Source organism: Triticum urartu, chromosome 1 (assembly GCF_003073215.2).
Source record: "Triticum urartu cultivar G1812 chromosome 1, Tu2.1, whole genome shotgun sequence".
Taxonomy (NCBI): domain Eukaryota; kingdom Viridiplantae; phylum Streptophyta; class Magnoliopsida; order Poales; family Poaceae; genus Triticum; species Triticum urartu.
In genome coordinates this window covers 511,148,519-511,172,829 of record NC_053022.1, presented here as the reverse complement: position 1 = coordinate 511,172,829, position 24,311 = coordinate 511,148,519, and the positions used below count along the sequence as shown (strand labels likewise).

Sequence of the window (24,311 nt, the reverse complement as noted above, 5' to 3'; positions counted from 1 at the left end):
CTGTTTGTTCCTTGAATTTAAGTGCCAACGTCTGTGTACATGCATTTGTATATACTACTCCCTCTGTAAAGAAATATAGGAGGGTAGAGTGATCTAAACACTTTTATATTTATCTACGGAGGGATAAAAATCAAGGGACGTGTTGGATCTTACTTCGAGCCCCAAGGCTTGTGTGGGCCATGGATGAATTAACACAACTGGACTTGAGAACGGATTTTCTATCATGCACGGGATATCCCATGCATGCATGCTGACACATGCACTGTGGTTGTGTACTATACACAATACAATCAATTCGGCTTCTCTCTGTTTCTACTTATCCACTCGATTCTTTTTCATTTGATTTTCATGTTTGTTTATCTTTGATTCAAAAGTGTGTTTTCCAATCTCTTTGTATATTTGTGTTCCTAGGGATGAGAGCTATGAAACGAGACCAATGTCGAATATATTATAATAAAATTTGAATTTTCAAACATGATTTAACTTAATGAAACAACCAAAAATCATAGACATTTGCCTAACAGATTGTACATAATGTATTGAAATACCTAGAGATTTCAAATTGATGCACAGGCAACTTGGTAGCACTTGGTAAATTTGTTTCAAACATAATATTACGAGTTTATATTCAACATGTGTTCTTATCAAGTTATAGTAGGTTTCTTCGTGTTCTAGACTACATCACTTTGTTACATAGATTTTTACACAAATATTCAAAACGTTTATAAACTAGACTATTGGAAAAGTTGGAAAGATAAAATGGATGCAAACTTGGAAACCATATGAAAAGACATGGGTGGGTACTGGGTAATTAATCTCTGTCACAAAGCTAGCTATTGAAAAAGTTGTCAATATTGATGGAGAAAATGGGAACGCATGTGCATGTAACCAAATCCAACTAGATGAATCGGTTGTACCATGCATGGGATATCCCATACATGGTAGATATGCTTTTCTCAACTGGACTTGCTTCGTAGTACTGGCAACGAGATTTGCGTTGAAGATCCAAACAACAAGTTAAAACGGTTTAACACTGACATACTGCATCTTACATTTCTCCTACGTAATCAGTAACTCAGCATTCGTCCATGCTTAGGCTGACGGTAATTACGCAAAGCTTTCAAGGATGAGGCAGGCGGGCAGGAGGAAGAGGAAGATGGTGGTGGTGGCGGGACTTCAGAGGGAGAGGCCGCCGGACTCGTCGTCGTCGTCGAGGGTGGAGGAGTAGACGGTGTAGAGGGACCAGATGAGGCCGAACACGCCCAGCAGGATCCACCCCAGCAGGTTGTTGCTCAGCCCCAGGCTCAGCCCCGTGCCCTCCGTCGACATCCGCTCGTCCACCAGCGCCAGCGCCGGGGACGCCGCCGTCATGGCTGCGCTCGCCGCGGCCAGCAGAGGCACGCCTTTCACGACCGCCGGAGTCGCCGCAGCCGCCTCCTCCTTGCCGTCCTTGGAGTAGGCGCACCTCAGCTTCTCAGCCCTGGTCACCCTCAGCTGAGGGAGCCCTGCAGCCCAGCGCCCCAGCATCAGCGTCTCAACATTAACAAACTTCATATGGTCGACATTCTTACAGAGGATGACAATTGACAAGGTTGCCTACCTAGAGCTTGGGCCGGCCTGGCGGCGACGACGGTGGCGGCGGCAGGGCTGATCATTGCCATTGTAGACCTGGCCTGAGCTCCCGGGGGAGATGCAGTGCAGCAAGAGCAGGGGAACCAACTGAAGTGAAGGTGAGCAAATTCTCTGGGTATCCCAGCGCCGTATATGTCCTATCCTCTTGGGTCCAATTGGCATTTGCCAACTGGACACCACAGGCACCTAACGGAAAAGTAACCAGAGGCTTGCACGGTGAAACGACATTCCAACAATGCAAACCCCACCAGAGTTGAGGTTGGAATGGTGGGCGACAGATCCAACACATCATCAAAGCAAAACCATCTACAAGTGCCATAAGTATCAGAAGGTTGCAAAGTGCACAGCATGGACAACGGACCTGGCACACCAGGAACCAGAGGATGCAGAGAGACAAACCAAGTGGGCATTAGCTACAGCCACGCAGATAGATAACAGATGCTGCTTTCTTCTCCCCAATTTTCCATACATGGGTTCCCACAGCTCCACTAGAAAGATAGACATACTAGAAGTTCCACCTCATGCTTCCACTAGATAGATATACTAGAAGTTCTTCCACCACAGACAAAACGGACATACACGGCGTTCACTCCAGGAAGAGGTACATGGAGTCGGCCGAGGGCAGTCAGGCCGCGGGATCCTTTCACTTGAGGGGAATGAACCTCGAGGAGTGGGTGGCGCCGATGCCGGGCCTCCCGTGCTTGACGGGCTTGTAGCTGATGGAGAACTCGGCGAGGTGGTGCCCAATCATCTCGGGCTTGATCTCATTTATGACGAAATATTTCCCATTGTACACTGCAATTTGGCTGCCTATCATCTCTGGTATGATGATCATGTCGCGCACATAAGTCTTCACAGGCGCTGGCTTCTCACCGGCTGGTGCCTCCCTTTTCTGTACATTTTTTCAGAGAAAAGGGAATGAGCTTCGGTTGCTTGAGCTCGAACCAATAAAGCAATATAATTGATGGTTCAAATCAAAACAGCATTAGCAGTGAACTGTTAGAACTTGGTGTCACGCAAAAAACTTGGAAATGATGAAAACACTCAAATCAACACATATACAGTAATACAGATCACGTCGTTCAACACCTATCAAAGAGCATATACTTGGAAGTTTATATCATAGTACATTTCTAGTTATTCATTTTCTTTTCTTTCCTGCCACAATAACAAAATGGATACTCGTCACAGCAATTAGAGAACATTAAATGTATCCCAGTAGAAGATGCAAAATAGACTACCACCACTGTTCAGAACTACTATACAGCCATCTAGTGAGTCATGGTGGTCAAAAGACCAACCAATAGGATATTCACTTGTAAGATGGTCAATAGATATGCATTGATATTTGATACTTCCATTTATCCAACATCAATATTTCCACAACCATAAATCCTAAACCAGAAGATGCTAGCTCAAGAATATACAGTATGTGCACTAGACAAATATTCATTCTTCTGTAGAGTGAGCAAAATATTTGAGCCCATTCAAACAGAAAAGTGAGAATTGACATTTGGAAGTTGCAGTACTCCAGAAAAGATCAATTCATTTTGCTAAAAGTGAGTGTATTTGCAACGATATATCCAAACATATTAAATCAACAACCTGAACTGCAAATCAAAACCAGAATGAGTTGCCAAAGCATCAGAAAAGTGACATATAAGCAAATAATTTCAAAGATTTTATTGACAACCTACAGTCCCAACTTAATGCTCTGGTTGTTGCCAAACATCTTAGCGCCGCAAACAGTAAACATGCCACGATGTTTTTCTACACATCCTCATCAATAATAGTGTCAGTGAGCAAACAAAATGGACATTTCAGACACTACAGGCTGCAGCCAGAAAGAACGCACATCGAATTCCCCGCAAAAAAAGTATCAAAGTCGAATATTTGGGCCGGAAAATGTAATTGATCAGACGATTCCACGCTAGGCTCCAAGCACACATGCCAATTGCTGAGTTACAAATCACATGCAGTCAACAGCACGTCCATCCAAAAGAAAGGAGACACATTCAGGCATGCTGTCGCCGGCAAGTGGCACAACTATCTAACACGGAGACAGTTATAAATAGCAGGCAGTTCATCACACCCAGGAGCAGAGAGGCAAGGGAGGAGTGTCCATTACCGCCTTGCGCAGCTTCCTGATGAGCGCCAAGGGCCTCCGCTTCAGCCCCCTCTGGAACCTGCAGCAACACCAAAGCACCGCACTTTCTTTCAGACAAACGAGCCAGCAGTTCACTCTTCCCTTCCCTTCCCTTCAACTTCGAGAGATTCCACTCTCGACGCACGCCGCTGGGGGGACGGGGGTGTACCTTCTGCGGCCGCGGGCGGGGAGAAGCTGGACGAGGTCGTCGGTGGACATGTCGAGGAGCGCGTCGAGGTCCACGCCGCGGTAAGTGAACTTGCGGAACGTCCTCTTATTCGGCTGCCCGGCGGCGGCGGCAGCGGCGGCCACCTTCGTCCCCGCGGCGACGTTCGCCTGCAACGCGATTACGCGGCGCACGGGTTAGACGGACCGGCGATCGGGAAATGCGGGAGGGTTGGTTTGGGGGAGGGGCGAGGAGGGCGGAGGGCGGAGCTCACCATGGCTGGCTGCGGCTGGTTGGGGGAGGAGGAGTGGAGGTGGCGAGGCACGGCTGTCGGGGGAGCAGCGGAGGAGGCGGCGCTAGGGCTTTGGCGAAAATGGGGTATGTTTGTCCGTGGCCGTGGTAATATAGTTAGGACATTTATTTCTATTTTTTTAGGATATTTCTATTTACTTTTTTGTTGATAAGTCGAGCATTTATTAGACTGGTGAAGTAGCTTATTCTCAATTAGGGCAATGCTAGGCGTCGGCCGGATGATAATTTAAAAGTATCCCTTGCCCCAGAGCGTCGAATAACCGATCTCGCTCCAAAAATGTCAGCTCTTGCAACAAGGCCTCTATTGCAGTCACAACAAAATCTCCTACTCGGGTAGCCTATCCAGACAAAGTGTGTTGCCGCCGCACACGTTGCAAAGCCTCGCCGTGCTATCGCGACAGCACCGGTGTTGCAACTATTGCAATCGATACTTGGCATAATATGGATGATGCAAACATTTTTCTTTATTTTCTGAACAATTAAAGACAACAAGGTAACAAGATGGAAACATGACTAAAAAGCTCTACAATGCTTGGAAACAAGGCCTAGAGTCATATTTCACTAGTCTCAACTCTCAACATGATAACTTCATTAAAATGCATGGTACAACCTCATAAAGTTCTTTTTTGTTGGATCAATTCCAAAATAGTTAATGTACGTATGGCTAGGTATACCTTTAAGTTTGTCGCTCTAAATCTGTAGTACATGCCCCAATGTCATATCAGGCATCCCCAAAACTATACTTAAAAGTTACTCCCTTTGTCCCAGCTTGCAAAGACGTCTTGCATTGTGAGATGGAGGGAGTACCTCATAATCTACATCGTTCAATCTTTGTCTAATTACTAGATATGAATCACATAATCTCATTAACTCCTTAAGTTCAAGAATATAACATGAATAAGATTTGATCCATAAAGGTACTTATTACAAGAGGAACATCGTACAATTCAACTAATCATCATGCCCACGATCATAATCATGGTGGGCAAATCATAAAATCAAGCAAGAGAGATGCTTGACACATAGCTACTACTGCAATCCCTAGGCCCCAAGGAGTTTACTCACACATCACCATGAGAGGATGATGAAGAAAATTGTTGGTGATGGTGATGGAGATGGCGAAGATGTCCCGGACAACATTCCGGCGCCACTAGAGGAGAGGGGGAAGGGGGTCCCTTCTTCTCCTTCCTTGGACTTCTCCTCTGGTTAGAGGGGTGTTTTTCTCCTCTGGTTTTTGTGGCTATGGTGATTTGGAGATGAGAACCTCCCCCCAGATGGGATCTGAATTTCGAGGGGAGTTTGCTTGTGGGTGCTAAAATCTGAGCCCTGTCACCGCTTTTAACATTGCCGAAGATCCGTAACTTCGGAAATTTTGCAATTTTTATGACAGTCCAGAAACTTCTGGGAAAAGCTTGCAGTAAAAGAAGAGCTCTAGAAGCTTCATGTAGCCTCTAGACACCCCCAGACGTCCTGGGCCTGGGGACGCCTAGAGCCCCTCGGCAACTCCAGATGTGGGGCCCAGACCCTTGGCTGTCTCTTGATGCATATCTTCGTAATATATCTTTTGTGGATTTTTTGGTACTTTTCTAGGTGTTTTCCTGAAAATACAGAAACACCAGAAAACAGGAACCGGCCTGGATTGTATGTTAGTACAATTAAAATCAATGAAAGTATCTACAGTGTGTTTATAATTGATAGCAATGTAGCATGAATTATATAAAAATATTGATATGTTTAAGGTGTATCAACGTCGAGGTTGCCAACATTATTCATTAACCATGGTTTCTCTTCACCAGGCTTGTTGTGCGGCGACCTCCTCTTTGTCCTTATGTAGCTGCAGATGGGCGGGCACGATGGCCTGCCTAATGGCCTACATGGCTCTGATTGTGGGGTCATCCCCCAGCAAGGGTGTGCTGAGTAGTCGCAGTGCCTCATGTGCAACGATCGGCGGGGTCATTGTTGGTGCGGCGAAGTTCGAGGGACTGGCTCTAGGGATCATGAACCCCGGGGTTTCGGTGCATGGGGCGGTGAAGCTGAGAGGATTCCGCTGGAGTTGAGAGCTGCTGGGTGCTGAAGACCGGTTGGCGTCGCTTCCGGAACCTCCAAGCAAAAACGGCCTGAAGCAAAAATGAAAACAAATGTTTGAAATTTAGAAAACTGTTCAACTTTGATAAGAGATCTGCTATTCAATAACGCGCAATCACACTTATGCATATGGGTGTGGCTAGGTCTCAGCCCAGTACATACCATGTAAGAAAGAAAAAATAAATTCTGAAAATAAAATTTTACACCAATCTTAATGTATGATCTCATGAATATAGCATCGACTGAGACATAACTACAATATTAGCTTCAAATTATATATTACCAGATTTTTTGAATTAATAGTGACCGTGGAATGAAAACTGATGGCCTACGTTTGGAACCAACCTTTTTCTATCGCTTCTTCAGGGCCTCTTTTCGCTCAAAGAAACCTGCAGGTAGGCTTCCAATCCTGAAGTTACATTTGCTCTGCTCAGTACTCGTGCATTTCTGCTGTGTCACCCCCGTTGCATATAGGTTCACGTTACCCCTAGCCGTAGGCAATCTATCCTTTGCTTCATGTTGCCAACCCGGCCCTGATCAAAAGAAAGCTCTCTCTGGCAAAGATGTCGTGTGAAATCTCAGCCTCGCAAGTATTCTTGCCTTGCACCCAGTGCCACCGCCCACTGCATGCCCCAAAACGATGCTTCACACGCACACATTTCATCGATCCCATTCCTTTCTCCTCATCTCATCTCAGTGCCAATTCATCCTCGCCGTGCATCGGATCATCACGTCAGATCATCGGTCCACCGTAGGCATGCATTACTGACACCCTTCCATGATAACACCGATTTCACCGCAAGATCGCCGGCCGGCCAGCCACTGAGTGAGTCCGGTGAAGCTTAGCTACAGGCTCCGGCCGTCGTACACGGAGGTGGTCGGCAGGGCGGCCATGGGCGTCCGCATCTTCGAGGACCTGGGCACGATCGAGAGCCGGCTGCTGCGGCTGGAGGTGGTGGTGCTGCTGAGCGCGATGGTGCTGGCGGCGCTGGTGCTCTACGGCTCCACCCGGCGCCGGAGCAGCGACCGGCTCCTCCGCGGCGTCATGTGGATGGCCTACTCGCTCTCCTACGTCGTCGTCACCTACGCCGTCGGCATCATCCAGGACGGGCCCTTCCACGGCGAGACCTTCGTGCTGTGGGCGGCGGCGCTGCTGCTCATCCAGGCCAGCGCGTACGCGGCGCCCGTGCACAGCCGCCGCGACGTCGACCAGCGCAAGAAGCTGCTGCTGCAGCACGTCCTCCAGACGGCGCTCGTGCTCTGGCTCGTCCTCAACGCCACCGGCACCAACGCCAGCTACCGCGCCGCCATCTGGGCCTTCTGGAGCCTCAATGTGCTCAAGACCGCCGCCAAGATCGTCGAGATGATCAAGGCCAGCCTCCCCGACCGCTCCGTCAAGGTCGTCGCCGAGTACATGGACGTCGAGGAGTCCCTCGCCGCCACCGCCGCCGACCAGCGGCCGCCCGACCCCGGGACCATGGCCGGGTACAAGTACCTCTTCCACGGCGAGGACACCATGGAGCTCAACCACGAGTTCGGCCGCCTGTCCCGGGAGGAGATCCTGGTGCAGAGCACCTGCAAGTCCGTCGTCACCATCGACCAGGTCTACCGATGGATCGACGTGCAGGGGTACAGCGACGTCGAGAAGGACATGGCCAAGGACTTCTGCCTCGCCTTCGCGCTCTTCAAGCTGCTCAAGCGCCGCTTCTATGGCTACGTCCCGGCGGAGGCTGGCTCGGCCAAGGCACTGAGCCTCGTCCTGGACGGCCTCATCCACCAGCAGCACCCGCAGTCGCACCACCACAACCACCACCGGGACATCGCCACCGGCCCCGACGCCGCGTTCCGGGTCGTCGAGGCGGAGCTGGCCTTCCTCTACGACTTCTTCTACACCCGGAACATCGTGCTGGTGGGCGTCAGGACGTACATCTGCATCGCCGTCGTCGTGCTAGCGCTCACCATGTGGACGGCCTTCTTCGGCACGCTCGGCCCCGACTACCGCCGCCTCCGGATCGGCGTCAAGGACCTCGACCGCTCCGTCACGGTGGTGGTGATCGTGATCACCGCGGCGCTCGAGATGTGCCAGGCGCTGGCGGCCTTCTCCAACAACTGGAGGTACATCAAGACGGTGTACCGCTGCGTGCGCGACGGCCAGCCCTGGCAGAAGAAGCGGCGCGGCGGGCACCTCTGGTGGAAGGAGAGCCTCGCGCCGCCGGACGCGAGGTACTGGGAGGACAAGATCGGGGAGTACGTGCTGCTCAAGCGCTTCGCGCACCGCCCGCTCAACCTGCTGTCGTGGCTGACGCTCTTCCTGGTGGAGCCGCGGCGGCAGGGGCAGAAGCGGGAGCAGAGGAAGGAGCTGCCGCCGCCGGTCCGGCGCGCCGTGCTCGTCTCGCTCAAGGCGAGCCGGGGACACCTCACCAATGGCGTCACGGCATTGCGGAGGCACGGCCTGCTTCCGCGGCTGGCGTGGGCGTGCGAGTTCTCCAAGGCCACCGACCAGATCCTGGTGTGGCACATCGCCACCACGCGCTGCGACTGGGACAGGCGTCGCCGCGGCGGCCAACGCGGCGACGACGACCGCACCGACGAGCACCGGCTGGTGGCGACGAAGCTGTCCAACTACTGCGCGTACCTGGTGTCGTTCGTGCCGGAGATGCTGCCGGACCCGAGCTACAACGCGGAGCAGATCTTCGACACGGTGGTGCGGCAGACGCGGTGCCACCTCGCCGGCTGCAAGAACAAGGACGACATCCTCGCGAGGCTGCACAAGATCGAGGCCGACGAGCAGAAGTACATGGAGGGCGTGGAGGCCGGCGGCGGCGCGGAGGAGAGGGCCGGGAGCAGCACCATCGTGGAGAAGGCGGCGCTGCTGGGCGGGCAGCTCGGGGCGGCCGTGGGCGAGGACGACAGGCGGCGGTGGGCGGTGCTGGCCGAGTTCTGGGCGGAGCTCCTGCTGTTCCTCGCGCCGTCGGACAACGTGGACATCCACGCCGAGGTGCTCGGCGCCGGCGGCGAGTTCATGACGCAGCTGTGGGCGCTGCTCGCCCACGCCGGCGTGCTCGACCGCCCGGCAGCCGGCGCCGCCGCGCCGCGTGATCGGGTTTAGCTCCGAGCGAGCAGGAATGCACGCTGCCCGCCCGTTGCGAGTGCGACGCCGTTGTAGTTGAGCAGTTCGCTTCAGTGAGTGTCACGTCGCGGTGATCGGAACTAGACGCGTTTTTAGTTGGAAAGAGAAGGTTGCTGATGTGTCTCTCTCGCCGCCGTTCCACGATTCCGGCGGACGTGGGCATCTCTACCACCAAGATGATAGTTGCCGAGGTCTTGTCAGAAAGATACTGATCTAAACGCAAAGTACCATGAACTCAGTCATATTTAGCATTTTTGTGTAACAAGGCGATCATATTTTTTTTGTGACAAGATGATCATAATTCAATTCATATGTTATAGATACTCTCTGGTGAGTAGATAGCAGTTTTTTTTTGAATCGCACGGATTATTAAGGGCTTTTATCATTCGGGCTTGCTAAAAGTCAGTCGACCAAGATTTAACCAAGTCTCAATTGACCATGCAACATTTTGTTCAACGTTTGCAACTTTTTTTCTACTGTTTTGCAACATCCGTCTTGTTAGTCGTAGCATGTTGTCCCTCATCGTCTCACCAGTTGTAACATCCATTATTGACGATTGTAGCATTTTAATCACACCGGTTGCAGCATCAATTGTCATTGATTGCAAAACTGTCGCAACATTTTTTCATAATCATTTTAGCATCTAACCATGCCGCTTGCAACAAAACAACTACGCTGACGTTACTCGACCGAGACTTTGTTAAGTCTCAGTCGACCGAGTTCTAGACAAACCCTTTATCATTTATGCCACTGGTTATGTCCCATTACTCATTTTTGCCACTAGGTATTTTAACTGCTAAGAAAATGCCATCTCTTTGTTAGGTGCATGCTAAAAAATTTCACTGGACACCATTATTGTCACCTCAAATCTCGTTTATCATGTTATACTAACCAAAATACCTATGTGCCAACATGTAAGCTCTTCCTCTATCTCACTACAATAAAGTGTGGGCCCACTTGATCCCAACAACGTCGTTATTCTCCTCTAAAATTATTCGCTTTCTTACTCCTGACAAGTGGGGCCCACTCTTATCATGTGAGATAGAGAGAGCTGACATGTGGGTCTAGGGGTATTTTTATCATATAACATGGTCAACGGGTTTGACCTGACAATAACGATGTCTAATGACATTTTTGAGCAAACATGTAATGGAATGATGACATTTTTTGGATATATAATGGCATTCTTTAGCACGCATCTAACGGAACGGTGGTATTTTTGAGCAGTTGTAACTCTAATGACAAAACTGAGTAGTGAGACACAAATAGTGGCATAAATGATAAAAAACCTTATATTAATCAATAAAACAAAGTACAATTGCACACATACATGTGAAAACTATCAGAAAGACCGAGTCATGACATATGTCTAGGAAACATTGCAGAAAGAACTCCACACAAAAGATTACAAATAAGTTTATTGGAGTCCCTACAAACAACCAAATCGGAAATGGCCGTTGACCACCAGTGCCGTTGAGACCCACATCGAGGGAAGATGCGGAGCACCAGCAAACCAAAATCCAGGCCAACGCCATAGCCTTGTAGGCATTGTGAGCCAAATACCGAACTTGCAGAACTTGCACTCGACGATGTGGCGTGTCGACCGAGGATGTTCCCCACGACGACCTGGATCCAGATCTAACGCATTCGGCCGTTGTCGGGGAAGAACGTTAAATCTGCTGCCGTCGAGCCACCAATCTTGTACCAACACCAATCTGTCCCACTTGTCAGCGCCACCATGAGAGACAACAACCGTCAGACACAAAAAACATAAGGCCTACTGGTCCGAACGAACGGCAAGCAAACGAGACCATCGACTCAACAGCGTCGCCGCAGAGGACTTTGCCGTGGTGAGGAAGAGACTGAGGTCACCTTATTTGATGCGGCACCAACCTCACCAAATTGGCGCTACTAGACGAAGCCGAAGCCCTAAATCAATGAAACATCAGGGAGAGAAAAACAGGAGCCCACCCCCTCCACCAGCCGCCGGAGCAGCGGACAGAGAGGGGTGGAGATCGCGGTCTCGCCGACGCCAAGAAAGACAGGAACTGTCGTCCCTGTCACAAAGTAACATAGCAAAGCAGTTTTTGTGTGATTGGCTTGGAGTAGATAGCAGTTACGCGTAAAAAAAGTAGATAGCAGTTTGGCAAGACAAATGGTTGTTGCTTCCACCATTATGCGCGTACAAGCACAAAATGCTCTCTAGTCGGGTGCTCGACTTCATGCATTCAACGATCGACCACACATGATGTTTGACGGGCATGGTTAAATTGTTACGCGTAATCGGCGAATCCAACTTCTAAAGATCAATTCATATATATTATTAGATAGAAGAAGACACTTTTTTCCTACAAGCATTTTCGCAAACACGTTGCAAGCAAACTCCATTCCACATCATACACTCCATAATTCATAGACACAACATGCACTTAAAGCAGATAATCACATTGCATAAAAAAATTGCATAGTTAGGAAAGCATCATTCACAAGCAAGAAAGAATATGACACAACAGAGGATGGGAGGGGCCAAAGAGAGAGGAGGGACAAGAGAGGAGGGAGGTCACATGGCCAAGGGAATGGGCACACGGAGGTGCAATTACCACTCGGGACGGCGACATAGGAGAGGAAGACGGGGCGGAGGAGATCGAGGCATGGGACATAAGAGGAGGCTAGGATGGGGCAGGGGAAGACGGGTGAGAAGATGGAGCGAGGCATGGTTTGCCGAAACAAGCCGCCAAAGTGGGCCGACCAGAGAGGTTAGAGACGGAACCCTAACTGCCCTTGCCCCCCCCCCCTGAATGGGGTGGAAAAGAAATGAAAAACGTATATAGCAGGATTTGGGTTGGAGATGAAAAACGAACCACGATTTTCAGGGGCCGTTGTGATCACACGTCTCGCACATCCACAGTTAGGCAAGAAAAAAGATACCGGAGAAAGGAAAGAGAAAGAACCTCAGCCAACAGAAAGGACGAAGGCCAGACCGACAGGCAAACTAAGCAGGAAGGCACAACCGGATAGCAGGGATGAGCTAAAAGAGCACCTCCAGCGGGCTGAAGCAAGGGATGAACTCAGTGAAGCATAAGGTGGCAGCAGTGAAGGGAAAGAGAAAGAAGGACAAGAAAAGCAAACGTAGAAGGATACGAGATAAAGGCAATGACAACACGTAGACGAAGGAACTAACAAAACCCATCACACATAGCCACACACGTATGGAAACGGGCTCGATGACACGCCTGGCGGCCGAGGAGTGTCATTGCTCTAAGAAGCGGCCTTACTCAACACCTATTAAGAAGAGAAGATGACACGAAGCAACCAGTCATCGAATATCTCCGCGCGAAAGAAACGTCGAAGGCGCATCAAGTAGACCCGGGAGAGTCACCATAGGGCCGCAAAGTCGCAAACACATGCGTGCAAATAAAAGAAAAGATAACATAGTCGCCACCGACCTTCATCTTTTGAGCATAAAACCATGAAGATGTTGAAAACCGAAAGGAGAAAAGCCTTTCCCAAAAAGAAACGAAACCACTGTCAACACTCAGACAGAGAGAGAGAGGCTCACTCTTTTCTCTGAGGGAGAGGGGTTCACTCAACGCAACGGGCACGGCTGACACCCGATCCGGGCCGTGCACCGCGTGACTTCACCGGGCCGACCGACCGCGCGCAGGTCCACAAAGCGAGCTCGCTCGCCCGCCCGCACGCCCGCACGGAACCATCCCCGTCGGTCATCCTGCCCTTTTCGGTTGGTTATTTTCCCCTGCTCGCCGCCCAACGCGCATGGCATCGCATCGCGGGTGAAGTGAGCGAGCCAAGCGAAGGAGTGGACGAAAGGGGAATCAGACCGTGCCAAAGGTCTCACACACCTCACCACCCCTCTCCCCTCGATTTTTTTTCCTCCCCTTCCATTCCGTTCCATTCCCCCCCCCCTTCCTCCCGTCTCGCTGCTGCGCATCGCAATTCCCCAATCCAAGACCGTATTCCCCTCACCCCTCCGCAGCTCCGCCACGCCGCGCCGCGCCGCAGCACAGCCCAGCACACTCCCCGCCCCCCGCCGCCGCAGGACCGCTCCTGCCCCGGGCGGCGGCCGCGGCAGGTACGGACCCCCGGCCCTCCCGGCCCGTCGTAGTTAGATCAGGGCCCGCGCGCGCCCGCCCCCCGGGGCGGGCGCGGGCGGTGGCGCGTCTCGCGGGGTTGCGGGGCTAGGGTTCGGGCGGTCGCGTTTTCGCTCGGCCTCGTCGCGGCCCCGGCTGATCCGACGGCGAGCTGGCTGTTCGCCCCCCGCCGGGAGGCGCTGCCAGCTCGGGATGCCGCGTTTCCGCGAGTCTGGCTCCCGAAATGGGCGCCGGGTAGATCCCCTTGCCCCGTTGGATGTGCCAGAGTAGCGTTTAGAGGATAGAGGGTAGAGAGAGCCGTAGAGCGTGGAGTTCACGGATGGAAGGCTGTCTTCAGCCGAGTAGGGTCATCAGATTGCTGAATTCGGCGACAACCTTCCAGTATTGGAAGGTTCTGTGCTCGCTGGACTGTGATAGGCTTGTTTACGGGGTTTTCGTGCCGCTCCGGCAACGCTTCTGTCGGGGGTTATCGGACTTGATACCGCCGGTGGGTTTTGCGCCGGTCTGATAACGGCTTTGTCGGGAGGTATTAGTAGACTTGATTGATACCACCGGTGGGTTTTGCTTGCGCCGGTCTGATAACGGTTTTGTCGGAACTCATTACTCATTAGTAGACTTGATGATACCTCCGGTGGGTTTTGTGCCGGTCTGATAACGGCTTTGTCGGGACTTAGGAGACTTGATACCGCCGTGGTTGTCTTGTTGGATAAGAGCACTGGTTTTGCTAGCATTGTGGTGTGCTGGACTCAGCTCAAAATTAATAATTCCGTTGTCGTTTATGCATGCAGCCGCGGATAAGGTTGTCCGAAGTAGCTGAGGGGTTTGCTGATGGCCGGAGCCTCAGCAACCGATGATTCTTCTGCGAGCACGGCTGGGATGAGGGATGACGATCGCAGCCTGTCCGGCGAGTCCTTGTCCGAGTGGCGGTCCTGCGACCAGGGCGAGAGCGGAAGCCCTTCAACGTCCCCGCCATTTTGGGACACCGATTGCGACGATGATGATCCTGGTGCGTGAATGCACTTGCATATATGGTTTCGTGGTTTGATTAGCATGTTATTTTGGCGCGACATGCTGTGGAAGTTATTTTGGTATATGGATTGCTGTGATGCCTATTGTACTTGAATGAATCATTGGCATGTTCAAATAGTCCAACACCAACTGGGCAGCTGATACACTATACCTCCTATGTGCACCAAATTATCTTGTCAAGCTGTAAGGGTGGAGCTTGTGACCCATTCATCACTACATATTGGTTCATTTTGCAGTGCCATGGTATCCAAGGTTGGTTCGTGCTGGTTGCTGGGACTTAGTGCCATGATTATACATGCAGATGTTGCATGGGCATGATGATAGATAGCGTCTGGCATGGCTCTCACATTTAGAAAGGCTTGTCGTATCCGATTCTCAATGTATAGAAAATATAAATACAGAGAGGTTTAATTTGTCTTATTATCTGTCTTCAATGAAAAAGGCAGAAATCATGATATGGTTAGACCAGAACGTCAGTTGATTCAAGACATTTACCATTTATGATTAAACTCAGGCCACATGCATATTAGAGCTCGGTGCGTAATATATAAAGATTAAGCTATTTTCCCAGTATTCCGTTGTAAATAAACTAAAATGTGATCATGCCTTCATTTGTTTGTTGAGATTATCCATATGCACCTAGTCAATTGCACTCTAAAATACCATGCAATTAATATTGAGCTAAATAGCACGTAGGCAATTCAATGATTTGTGGTGCTCATTGTTTGTCACTCAACACTGTCTTAAACTGGCCATCTTAAATAGCTTCTACAAGCTGAAAACTGAGGATCTCTCTCTCTCTCTCTCTCTCTCTCAATCTACAATGAAATAATTCATTTACCTTCTCTTTTGTGCCAGTTCACAATGTCATTAGTTGTCCCGTTGATGCAATCTTTTCTATTCTAAAATTGGAACAATCTTTTAAATAGTCCCTCCGTCCGGAATTACTTGCCGGAGAAATGAATGTATCTAGACGTATTTAAGTGATAAATACATCCATTTTTATTCATTTCCGCGGTAAGTAATTCCGGACGGAGGGAGTAGATAATTTGCATGCTGATACTTGCCCAAATTAAATTGGTTTGTGTCAACATTTGCTTTCATTGCATGGAAAAATCTATTTCCTTACCATGATGCAAGTCATACCATGCTATTGATTGAACTTCCTTTAAGGATAACTTCCTCCGAGATTTGGAAGCTGTATTTGTTTTCGTGTGTTTAATCTCATTTCTCTCGACTCTCATAGCAGGCCCTAAACCTTCAGAATTATACGGTCGGCATACTTGGAGGATTGAGAATTTTTCAAAGGAGAAGAAGAGAGAGATGAAAAGTGAGCCGTTTGAGGCTGGTGGTTACAAATGGTAAAGTGCCTTTTGACAACCTTGTTCAACCACTTGTCATTTGTTTGATTTTTCTCGTGTTGGTATTTATAAAACGTTATATGGGGCAATTTTGTCTTGCTATGTTTCCCTTTCTGTCATTCTGTGCACCCCAGTCCTTAAGCTGGAGATTGGAGAGTGCCACACAATCCTTTTCTCATATGTGCAATGTTTTGACATGTTTGGTTTACATTTTGACTAGAGTATTTATTTCACGTGGGTGGGAGCCAGGGAGGGAAGAGTAAGGACTGGAAGTGTTCACGGTCCTGACATGTCTGTTTTGATTATTCTGTTACCGTTGACACAGTGCGTCTTGGTATACGATACCATTTTTGTCTCTTTTTGGACACCATTTTTTCCATTTTTACCTTCAGAAAGGTTTTTTAGCTTCGCTGAGGGCTTAATGTTGTAGCTTCTCTGATGTCTAAATGAACTAATCTGAAAGCTTCATGACTCATTTTTCTGGTGTATATTTTTTCTTCTCTGTATGCACAGATACTGATTCCCTTGTTGTTTCCAATTGTTATTTCACAGGTATATACTTGTATACCCTCAAGGATGTGATGTCTCCAATCACTTGTCATTGTTTCTTTGTGTTGCTAATCATGACAAACTCCTCCCAGGTTTGATGTTACCATGTTTACAGCTATCTTGCACACATTGGAAATTACTTATCTGACTCTAGTATGAAAATTTCAGGATGGAGCCATTTTGCACAGTTCACTATAGCTGTAGGCAATATGGATCCTAAGAAAATTAAATACTCAGGTGAGCTGAACTTGGTCTGTTCTCTTCATAGGAAGCTACAGTATATCTATCCATATATCTTTTCACCTTGTTCAGGCATTAATGAAGTAATTTTTGTAGACACTTTGCATAGGTTCTGGAAGAAGGAGCATGATTGGGGATGGAAAAAGTTTATGGAGTTGTCAAAGATTCAGGATGGTTTTCTCGTGGACGATGTTCTTGAAATAATTGCTCAAGTTCAAGTTATCAGGTAGTTAATCTGTCTATGCTCATGATTGATAGCTAATTTTTTCATCATTGTGCCTCTAATTCATGTCTCAGAAGGGAACTGTTCGATCTGTTCATCCGAGCACGTCTTCGCAAGAACAACATTAGTGAAAATGTCAATTTTTCTGAATATATTGTTTCTTCCTATAATTCATACTCGGCTATTCCCATGGCAGGAGTGCAATGCATGTAGTTTCATTGTCTTATTCTTTTGGTCAATCTTTAGTAACTCATGCAGACCAGCTACTTTATATAGTACTCCCTCCGTTCCCTAATATAAGACCTTTTATCTATTTCAAAATATTGACTGCATACATACTAAAATGAGTGAACATTCATAATAAAATGTGTCTAGATACATACGAATCAAGAAAAAGCTAAAAGGTCTTATTAGGGAACGGAGGGAGTAGATAGCTCCAGCTGTTTTCTCTTTATATGTAGAATCAACCGCGAACTATCATGTAACATTAGACTGCTCTATTTTCATATTGAAGGGAGAAAGTGGACAGACCATTTCGTTGCCTTGATCGTCCTTACCGAAGAGAATTGCTCCGTGTCTATACAACCAATATAGAACAAATTTACCGACGTTTTATTGAGGAACGAAGAAATAAACTTACCAAGCTCATTGAGGACAAAATTAGATGGTCCAGGTAACGCCATTATCTTTTCCAGTATACATCACAACAAGTCAATGTTGCCTGTTTGTTCATATTATGTTCACAGATTGAAATCTTTGTTGGCCTTTCAGTTTTCGTGCATTCTGGTCAGCAATTGACCCAAGAACCAGGCACCGTATGTCCAGAGAGAAGACTGATACCATACTTAAAGTACTGGTGAAGCATTTCTTTGTAGAGAAAGAGGTTACTTCAACATTAGTGATGGACTCTTTGTATACGGGTCTGAAGGCACTCGAATACCAGAGCAAGGGCAAGAAAGGGAGAACAAAAATAGCAGAATTGGATGAACTACCTGCACCCATGGTCAATGTTGATATGGACATATTTGTTTTGGCTGGTGATGTTATAACTTTACTTGAGAGAGCAGCCTTGGAACCGTTGCCTTGTCAACCAGTATCTCCAAAGGATGACAAATGTTCCCAGAGCCGCATGAAGGTATGATTAGTGAGGTTTGATATATTGCAACATTTTTTTCCAGTTTATTAGGATATATATTTTTTACTACTTGCTAGTGCCTTAGTTATATCTATGCATACTGTTTGTTAATCTAATTTATAAAGTTTTTCTACTGGATTTGCAATATGTCGTTCTAGTAGCGTAGTTTCTGCACCTCCTTTTGTGATATGCACAATACCTACCTTACTGCAGCTCGTCCAATTTCTTCCGTTGTTGAAAGAGATGTTGTAGGTTCTTGTTTGAACTGCCTAGTATATGTTCACTGAATGATATGTTGGTTTGGGGTGGACTTATGATGTTGTTTGAACTAGCTCGGTACAGCAGGTACTGGTGAGCTTGTATTTATCATATGATATTGTAACATCTGTAATGGACAAATTTGAAACTGTAGTCTATTGTACCAGTGAAATAACTGTCGCTCCTAATCATTTTGTAACTATGCCCATCTTCATAGGATGGTAGTTCTGGCGAGGTTAACAAAATCTCTATGGAGCGCGAAGAAAGACGCCTAACTGAGCTTGGGCGGAAGATACTTGAAACATTTGTGCTATCTCACATATTTAGGTAACAACTGTTTTCTAGAGCCAGGTTTTAGTTTGTCTGATCTGAATGTTCAAGGCTTATATTATATCCAGTTACGAAGTACTACAAAAGGTGCTGAATTGGTTAATCCTATATTGAGCCATATCTTATTGTACTGAAATTTATGTTATACTCATTAGCAACAAAAACTTGGTCAACTAAAAGTGTAAAACATAAGAACTATTCTTGATTGTGTGCAGCCAAACTATTTTTCCTTTGATCAGTTAACTAAATGAACAATTAGGGTAGACACATGAATGTGATATGATCAGATTTTTCTTAAAAACAAAAGGCAATAGGTTTTACAATATATTATAATAGAAACTGGTGGTCAATTGTATTTTCGGTACCAGTGTCTGAAACAGCACTTACCTGTTTCTGGAAGAAGTATAAGATTGTGGCACAAGTTAGTTGCTGTTTTTTTTTTGTGAGGTTGTGCCCCACTGTGTATTTGATGAATAATGTTTTGGTGATCTTCTAAAGAAGCAAGGGCCATGCGGTTATCTAGTTCAAAATAGACTAAACTATTTTTCTGCTGTTTGTAGTTTACAAATGAAATCAAAGGCATTTCTTCTATATAAGTTTGATGGAAAGTTGGGTAGATGAATCTTCAACTGTGGGTCAGTTGTTCTATAATGTGATCAACTATCTGTTGCTTCTGATTCTTGCATGTTGCTTGTGTCAGTGGAATTGAAGTTGCATACCAAGAAGCTGTTGCTTTGAAGAGGCAAGAAGAGCTAATCCGTGAGGAGGAAGCAGCGGGACTTGAAAATGAGACGAAGGGAAAGCGTGGTGGTGGCGCGAACGAAAAGGACAAGCGCGCAAAGAAAAAGCAGGTTACTTTTCTATGTGCCTTCTTCTCGCTTATTTTCTTAGGTTGAATGTTGTATTGCCATTATTATTTAGGAATGCCACAGTAGGGACCAATTCACTGAATCTGGAGCAATTTTCCTGCCCAATAATTATTGAACTTAATTTATCGAGTGATCATTGCGAGTTAGGATTTATAATTCTTCTTTTGTATTTGATTGGTCTTGATGCATGCTAAAGCATTGTTTTGAGTTTCAGTGATGCGCTATATTTTTCATTTTTCATCAGTCATAATTTTTCATATCCTTTACTACTTTTATGAAGTGGCAGTGGGTGATTATCTGATAGGAACTGACTGGAACTCATAGCTGGGATGAATAAAACAAGGCAGCTTGTGTTTTGTACTGAGAACTGGCTGTAAACTTGGAATCGTTCTAGTTTTTTACTTATTTTCTCTTGAGTTTTCGGTTATGTTGTGAAAACACTTAAAGAACTTAGCTTGATGTCTTGTGATGAACTTGGCCCATAGTCCAGCTAAAACTTGCATAAGTTTCCCGAGCTTGAAAGAGCTTTTTTACTTATAGACTATAGATGTATGGTATGTCATGCATGCTATCTCGTGTTACCAAGGAACAACTTTCTTTCTGGTATATGATACCCACACAGCTAACCTTATTTTGCGGTGAGGATATCCCTAGAACTGTTGACTGCACTTATTTTACCCGTCTCCCTACCCTGGCTCCCCTTTATGTGTATTCGAGATACAAGTACTAGCACTTAGTCCTATGTTGGTTACATTTTGTGCTACACCATTCTTGAAGATCAGCTTTATTTCTTGCGATGAAGTTATTATGATTTGAGTGTATCTCAATGGATACTTTAGTAGTTTATGCATGGTTTTCATTTCTAATGTGTACATCTTTTCGAGGTTAAATACCCCTGGGTCTAATATCTTGTTTGGTTGATGCTTTCTTTGCTACTGCATTGTTCTTGTTTTCTGCTGGTGTGTTCTTACTATTTCTTTTCAGGCCAAACAAAAGAAGAACAACCGTAAGGTTAAAGACAAGGAAAGAGAAGATAAATCTGAAGCAAGAATTCTGGAAAGACTTAATGACGAAATCACAGTTGATGACAGTGATGGCTTACCATCTAAACAGGCAGAAGAAGTGGCACTGAAGGTTGGCCTTACTTTGGAAGAAGGTGCTTCAGATGGGCCAGATCATTTGGACAGTTCTAGACCTATGAATGGAAAGAGAGTCTCCTCTATGGAGGCCAACTCATCAGCATTTTCAGCTGATTCTACTGCTATGAATGGTATTCACAGCAAAATAAACAATTTACCAGACAGCAGAAATCACTTGTCACCAAATAGGTAGGTGAAGACGATATGTTTAAAGTTTTGCATTGTTCTTGTAAGATGGCACCTGGGCTAACTGAACTTGTGCAGAGGGAAAAATCAGCGTAACAAGGGCATAAGCATTATCAGTTATGCCGAAGAAGACGATTGCCTTCCCTCCTCCAGTGTTACTGGTAGTTCAGATCGCAATAGTTCAGGCTGTGGCACTGCTCCAAAATTGGACCGGGATACTGTTCTACTCACCTTGAAAGATAGACTTCGTGAGCTGGGGCAGCGTCTCCATGAGGTGAAGTTACTCTTTCGAAAATATCATTGCCTTTTTGTCATGATGTTCAAAGTTCTGCTGTACTTTCGAGTTTCTACATATGTTTGATTGTTGAAGGATCTGAATTGTAAGAATTGGTTTTAAACTTGATAGATATGGAATATACGTTTCCCATTACTCGTATGTACTTCTATAATCTCTAGCATTAGATGGTTTGAGATTAATTTCGAAATGGTTAACGATGCATCTTCTATTCATTTGAGTACTGATCCAGTCTGTATAAATTCATGTGTTCATATCTCACATCAACACTGTTAAGGTAGACTTGTTCCTAAGTTCTGTGCTGGTCGACAATGTCCATGCACTTGTTACATGCTTTTTTGTTTGTCAAGTGGACAAGGTATCTATGGCCTATGGTAGAAACAATTTTTAACTGCAAAAAGGTTCTGGTTTATTTTTCTATACCCGATCACCACCCCGCATGGTAGTGTCTGGTTGGAAAAAACGATATGTCCTTTTTTCCTTACAGGAAAGGAAAAACCTTCTCTCAAGTGCATACAATACAGATAAATGTATGTACAGTAGTCACTCGTAGCAGATGCGCTGCCTGGGTCTTGTCTTCCTGCTTCATAGCTTCAACCAATTCATTTCTGTAACCTATCTTTCTCTATGTATATTTCAGAAAAACATTGAGGGGAGGAAACTTTTCAAAGCTCACTTTGAAGCAATGGAAAATCAAACAAAGACAAATGGATCATCCTCATCCAGTTCTACGGAGAAGCCACCTGATGTTCTGAAGAGCTCGGAACATTCCCCTGAAGTTACGAACGATGTAAAAGCCAATGGAACAGCCAACAAGGAGGTCCCTCTGGCCAATGGTGTGCCAGAAGAAGCTGTTTCAGGCATGCCAGCCACCACGAGTACTGAAGCTGTGCCTGTTAAGGCCCCTACCAGAACAAAGGTTGACCCAGTTTCAAACAAAGATCATGGATCAAGTTTGACACCGCAACCAATTAGAGCACCTCCGAATAGCTCAAAATCGACTCCAACTGATACAGATAAAGATGTTCCTCTTCCTTCAAGATCGCCACGAATCAATAGAGCTGCTCCAGTTCCCCCCAAATCGCCTCCAACTGATAAAGCTACACCAGTTTGTCCGAAATCTCCACCAGCTGAAAAAGCTACTCCAGTTCCCCCAAAATCTCCGCCAACTCATAAAGCTACTCCAGTTCCTCCAAAATCTCCGCCAATTGATAAAGCTATTCCAGTTACTCCAAAATCTCCACTGACTGATAAAGCTACTTCAGTTCCTCCAAAATCTCCAGCAGCTGCTAAAGCTGCTGTGGTTCCTCTGAAATCTCCAGCGACTGATAAAGCTAATCCGGTACCTCTAAAATCTCCATCAGCTGGTAAGTCTTCTCTTGTTGTACCCATAACACCACCATCTGCTAAGGATGCTGGCACTCCTTCAAGATCACTGCAAGTTGATAAAACCATACCAGCCCCCCCAAGACTACCACAAGTTGATAAAGCTGCTCCACTTCCCTCCGCATCGCCACAAACTTCTTCCACCACTTATTCAGAAGCTCGGGAAGAGACCACTCCTATAAAGGTCACATCCACCAGAGTTTCTGAGGTTGCTGTCACAACATCAAGGCCTTCAAGTGCCCCTGTATTCCCTACACCAAGAACAACTGTACCAGCTACCCCACAAGTTCAAGTTTCTACATTGCTTTCGCGCTCAGCGAGTGAAGCAGCTGGAAGATCAGGAAATGATCCTTCTCCTTCTGCCCCAGCGTATGTTCCACAGACCTACCGTAATGCCATCCTTGGTAAGCCTGGTCTGGGTACGCCCTCTTCAATTCTTTCATATCAGCCAACTATTCTGGGACAAGGTACTGCACTTTCGCAGCCGCTATCAACATATGCATCAACTGCGTCATTAATGATGCCTCCTGCTGGGAGGAATGATCAGTTGTTGCCAGCGAGGCATGGATTTAAATCTGGTTTGGGGAATTCAGATACACTTGATAGTTGGCAACCATGGAAAGGTGATAGTAGCATCAACAATCATCTCTGGAGGGACGACTCCCCTTACCAACGGACGACAAATGGTCATGCGTATCAACAAACTTGGAAAGATGATGCTTATCAGCAGACACGGGGCACTGAGACAGAAAACTTCAGCAGGTTTGGAGGATTGCAACCACCTAGACAGACTCCTGTCAGTTTTGTCATGCAGCAACCACAGGCGCCCGTGGCTGAAGAATATCAGCACCTTGACATCATTAATGATTTGCTTGACGAGGGACAGAGCAATGGCAGCAAGGCAGAGCCTATGCGCCATGATTACCATGCTTATGGTCTGCCATTTTCGCTGAGGGGCAACATAGCAGATTCAGAAATGGCTTCTGTTAGCAGTCCCGGGCGGTTTAGCAGAGGTAACTTGGCAGATTTGGATATGGCCTCTCTCAGTAGTTCCAGGCGGTTTAGCAGAGGAAACCTGGTTGATTCTGAGATGTCTTCTGTGGGCAGTCCTGGGCGGTTTAGCAGAGGCAGCCTGGCAGATCCGGAGATGATGGCTTCTGTCAGCAGTCCCAGTCGGTTTAATTCCACCGACCGGTACTACGACGATGGGTTCTCAAGGGCCTACGACATGAGCCCTCTCCAGGGGCAGGGGGCGAGGGAGATGCAGTTCTCCTCGCTGGACACATACGCCACCAATGGCGGCCTGTCTGACATGAGCACATCAAAGCCTTGGCTGTATGGTGGGCATAGCCCTGTCAACCCGTCGTCGATGAATCTCGGATCGCTGAGCACCAACGGGTTCCCACAGCACCACCACCAGATGGGGGACTACAGCAGCAACCTGGCGAGTGGGGTGAACGGTGTGGGCTCTGCCGCCGCCGCGTATCGGCGCCAGGCCAACAACGGGCGCTGGTGATGCGATGCGCTGATATATGCCTGTATACAGTCAGTCTTACAGTTGAGGAAAATAATGCTTGTTGTAACAGATGCTTGTGCCGCCATGGGCATGTAATTTGAAACCTTTAGCTTTAAAAAAGGGGAGAAAAGAAAAGGGATACAGTTACATTTCCGTAAAGCCCTGTTCGCCGGCTGCTTTCAAGTTTGCTGTCGAGTGCCTGAATGACTGACTGA

At 47.1% G+C, this 24,311-nt stretch overlaps 3 protein-coding genes across 5 annotated transcripts; 1 reads left to right on the top strand and 2 right to left on the bottom strand.

The window, feature by feature from the left end:
- Positions 1 to 974: 974 nt before the first annotated feature.
- On the bottom strand, positions 975 to 1,880 carry LOC125523922 (photosystem II reaction center W protein, chloroplastic-like). Its single transcript, XM_048688996.1, has 2 exons — positions 1,601 to 1,880; positions 975 to 1,505 (listed from the first exon to the last, which is right to left on the bottom strand). Exons 1-2 carry the CDS (start codon positions 1,659 to 1,661, stop codon positions 1,177 to 1,179), a joined length of 390 nt encoding a protein of 129 aa, XP_048544953.1. The 5' UTR covers positions 1,662 to 1,880; the 3' UTR covers positions 975 to 1,176.
- A 146-nt stretch (positions 1,881 to 2,026) lies between these two features.
- LOC125523915 (40S ribosomal protein S15-like) lies at positions 2,027 to 4,325 on the bottom strand. Its single transcript, XM_048688984.1, has 4 exons — positions 4,219 to 4,325; positions 3,948 to 4,114; positions 3,761 to 3,818; positions 2,027 to 2,524 (listed from the first exon to the last, which is right to left on the bottom strand). Exons 1-4 carry the CDS (start codon positions 4,219 to 4,221, stop codon positions 2,276 to 2,278), a joined length of 477 nt encoding a protein of 158 aa, XP_048544941.1. The 5' UTR covers positions 4,222 to 4,325; the 3' UTR covers positions 2,027 to 2,275.
- Positions 4,326 to 13,207: 8,882 nt separating this feature from the next.
- On the top strand, positions 13,208 to 24,255 carry LOC125523884 (TNF receptor-associated factor homolog 1b-like). 3 transcript variants are annotated; one of them, XM_048688955.1, is made up of 13 exons: positions 13,208 to 13,320; positions 14,369 to 14,586; positions 15,856 to 15,970; positions 16,523 to 16,611; positions 16,688 to 16,756; positions 16,856 to 16,985; positions 17,497 to 17,655; positions 17,754 to 18,117; positions 18,593 to 18,702; positions 19,406 to 19,556; positions 20,559 to 20,902; positions 20,978 to 21,173; positions 21,835 to 24,255. In XM_048688955.1, exons 2-13 carry the CDS (start codon positions 14,409 to 14,411, stop codon positions 24,094 to 24,096), a joined length of 4,167 nt encoding a protein of 1,388 aa, XP_048544912.1. In that variant the 5' UTR covers positions 13,208 to 13,320; positions 14,369 to 14,408; the 3' UTR covers positions 24,097 to 24,255. The 3 variants fall into 3 exon arrangements, with proteins under 3 accessions (XP_048544912.1, XP_048544918.1, XP_048544904.1); XM_048688961.1 differs by lacking the exon at positions 13,208 to 13,320 and adding an exon at positions 13,327 to 13,561 and having other exon boundaries at positions 15,859 to 15,970; XM_048688947.1 differs by lacking the exon at positions 13,208 to 13,320 and adding an exon at positions 13,327 to 13,561.
- The last annotated feature ends 56 nt before the right edge of the window (positions 24,256 to 24,311 follow it).

What these genes read in the sequence shown, in the direction of transcription:
- LOC125523922 (XM_048688996.1), bottom strand. Translation starts at nt 1,661, where the DNA reads ATGGCAATGATCAGCCCTGCCGCCGCCACCGTCGTCGCCGCCAGGCCG. An exon ending in CAGGCCGGCCCAAGCTCTAG is followed by an intron (nt 1,506 to 1,600) that starts GTAGGCAACCTT and finishes GCTGGGCTGCAG; the next exon opens with GGCTCCCTCAGCTGAGGGTG.
- LOC125523915 (XM_048688984.1), bottom strand. An exon ending in CCCGCCCGCGGCCGCAGAAG is followed by an intron (nt 3,819 to 3,947) that starts GTACACCCCCGT and finishes GTGTTGCTGCAG; the next exon opens with GTTCCAGAGGGGGCTGAAGC. An exon ending in TCAGGAAGCTGCGCAAGGCG is followed by an intron (nt 2,525 to 3,760) that starts GTAATGGACACT and finishes AAAAATGTACAG; the next exon opens with AAAAGGGAGGCACCAGCCGG.
- LOC125523884 (XM_048688955.1), top strand. Translation starts at nt 14,409, where the DNA reads ATGGCCGGAGCCTCAGCAACCGATGATTCTTCTGCGAGCACGGCTGGG. An exon ending in TAAGAAAATTAAATACTCAG is followed by an intron (nt 16,757 to 16,855) that starts GTGAGCTGAACT and finishes TAATTTTTGTAG; the next exon opens with ACACTTTGCATAGGTTCTGG. An exon ending in AGCGCGCAAAGAAAAAGCAG is followed by an intron (nt 19,557 to 20,558) that starts GTTACTTTTCTA and finishes ATTTCTTTTCAG; the next exon opens with GCCAAACAAAAGAAGAACAA.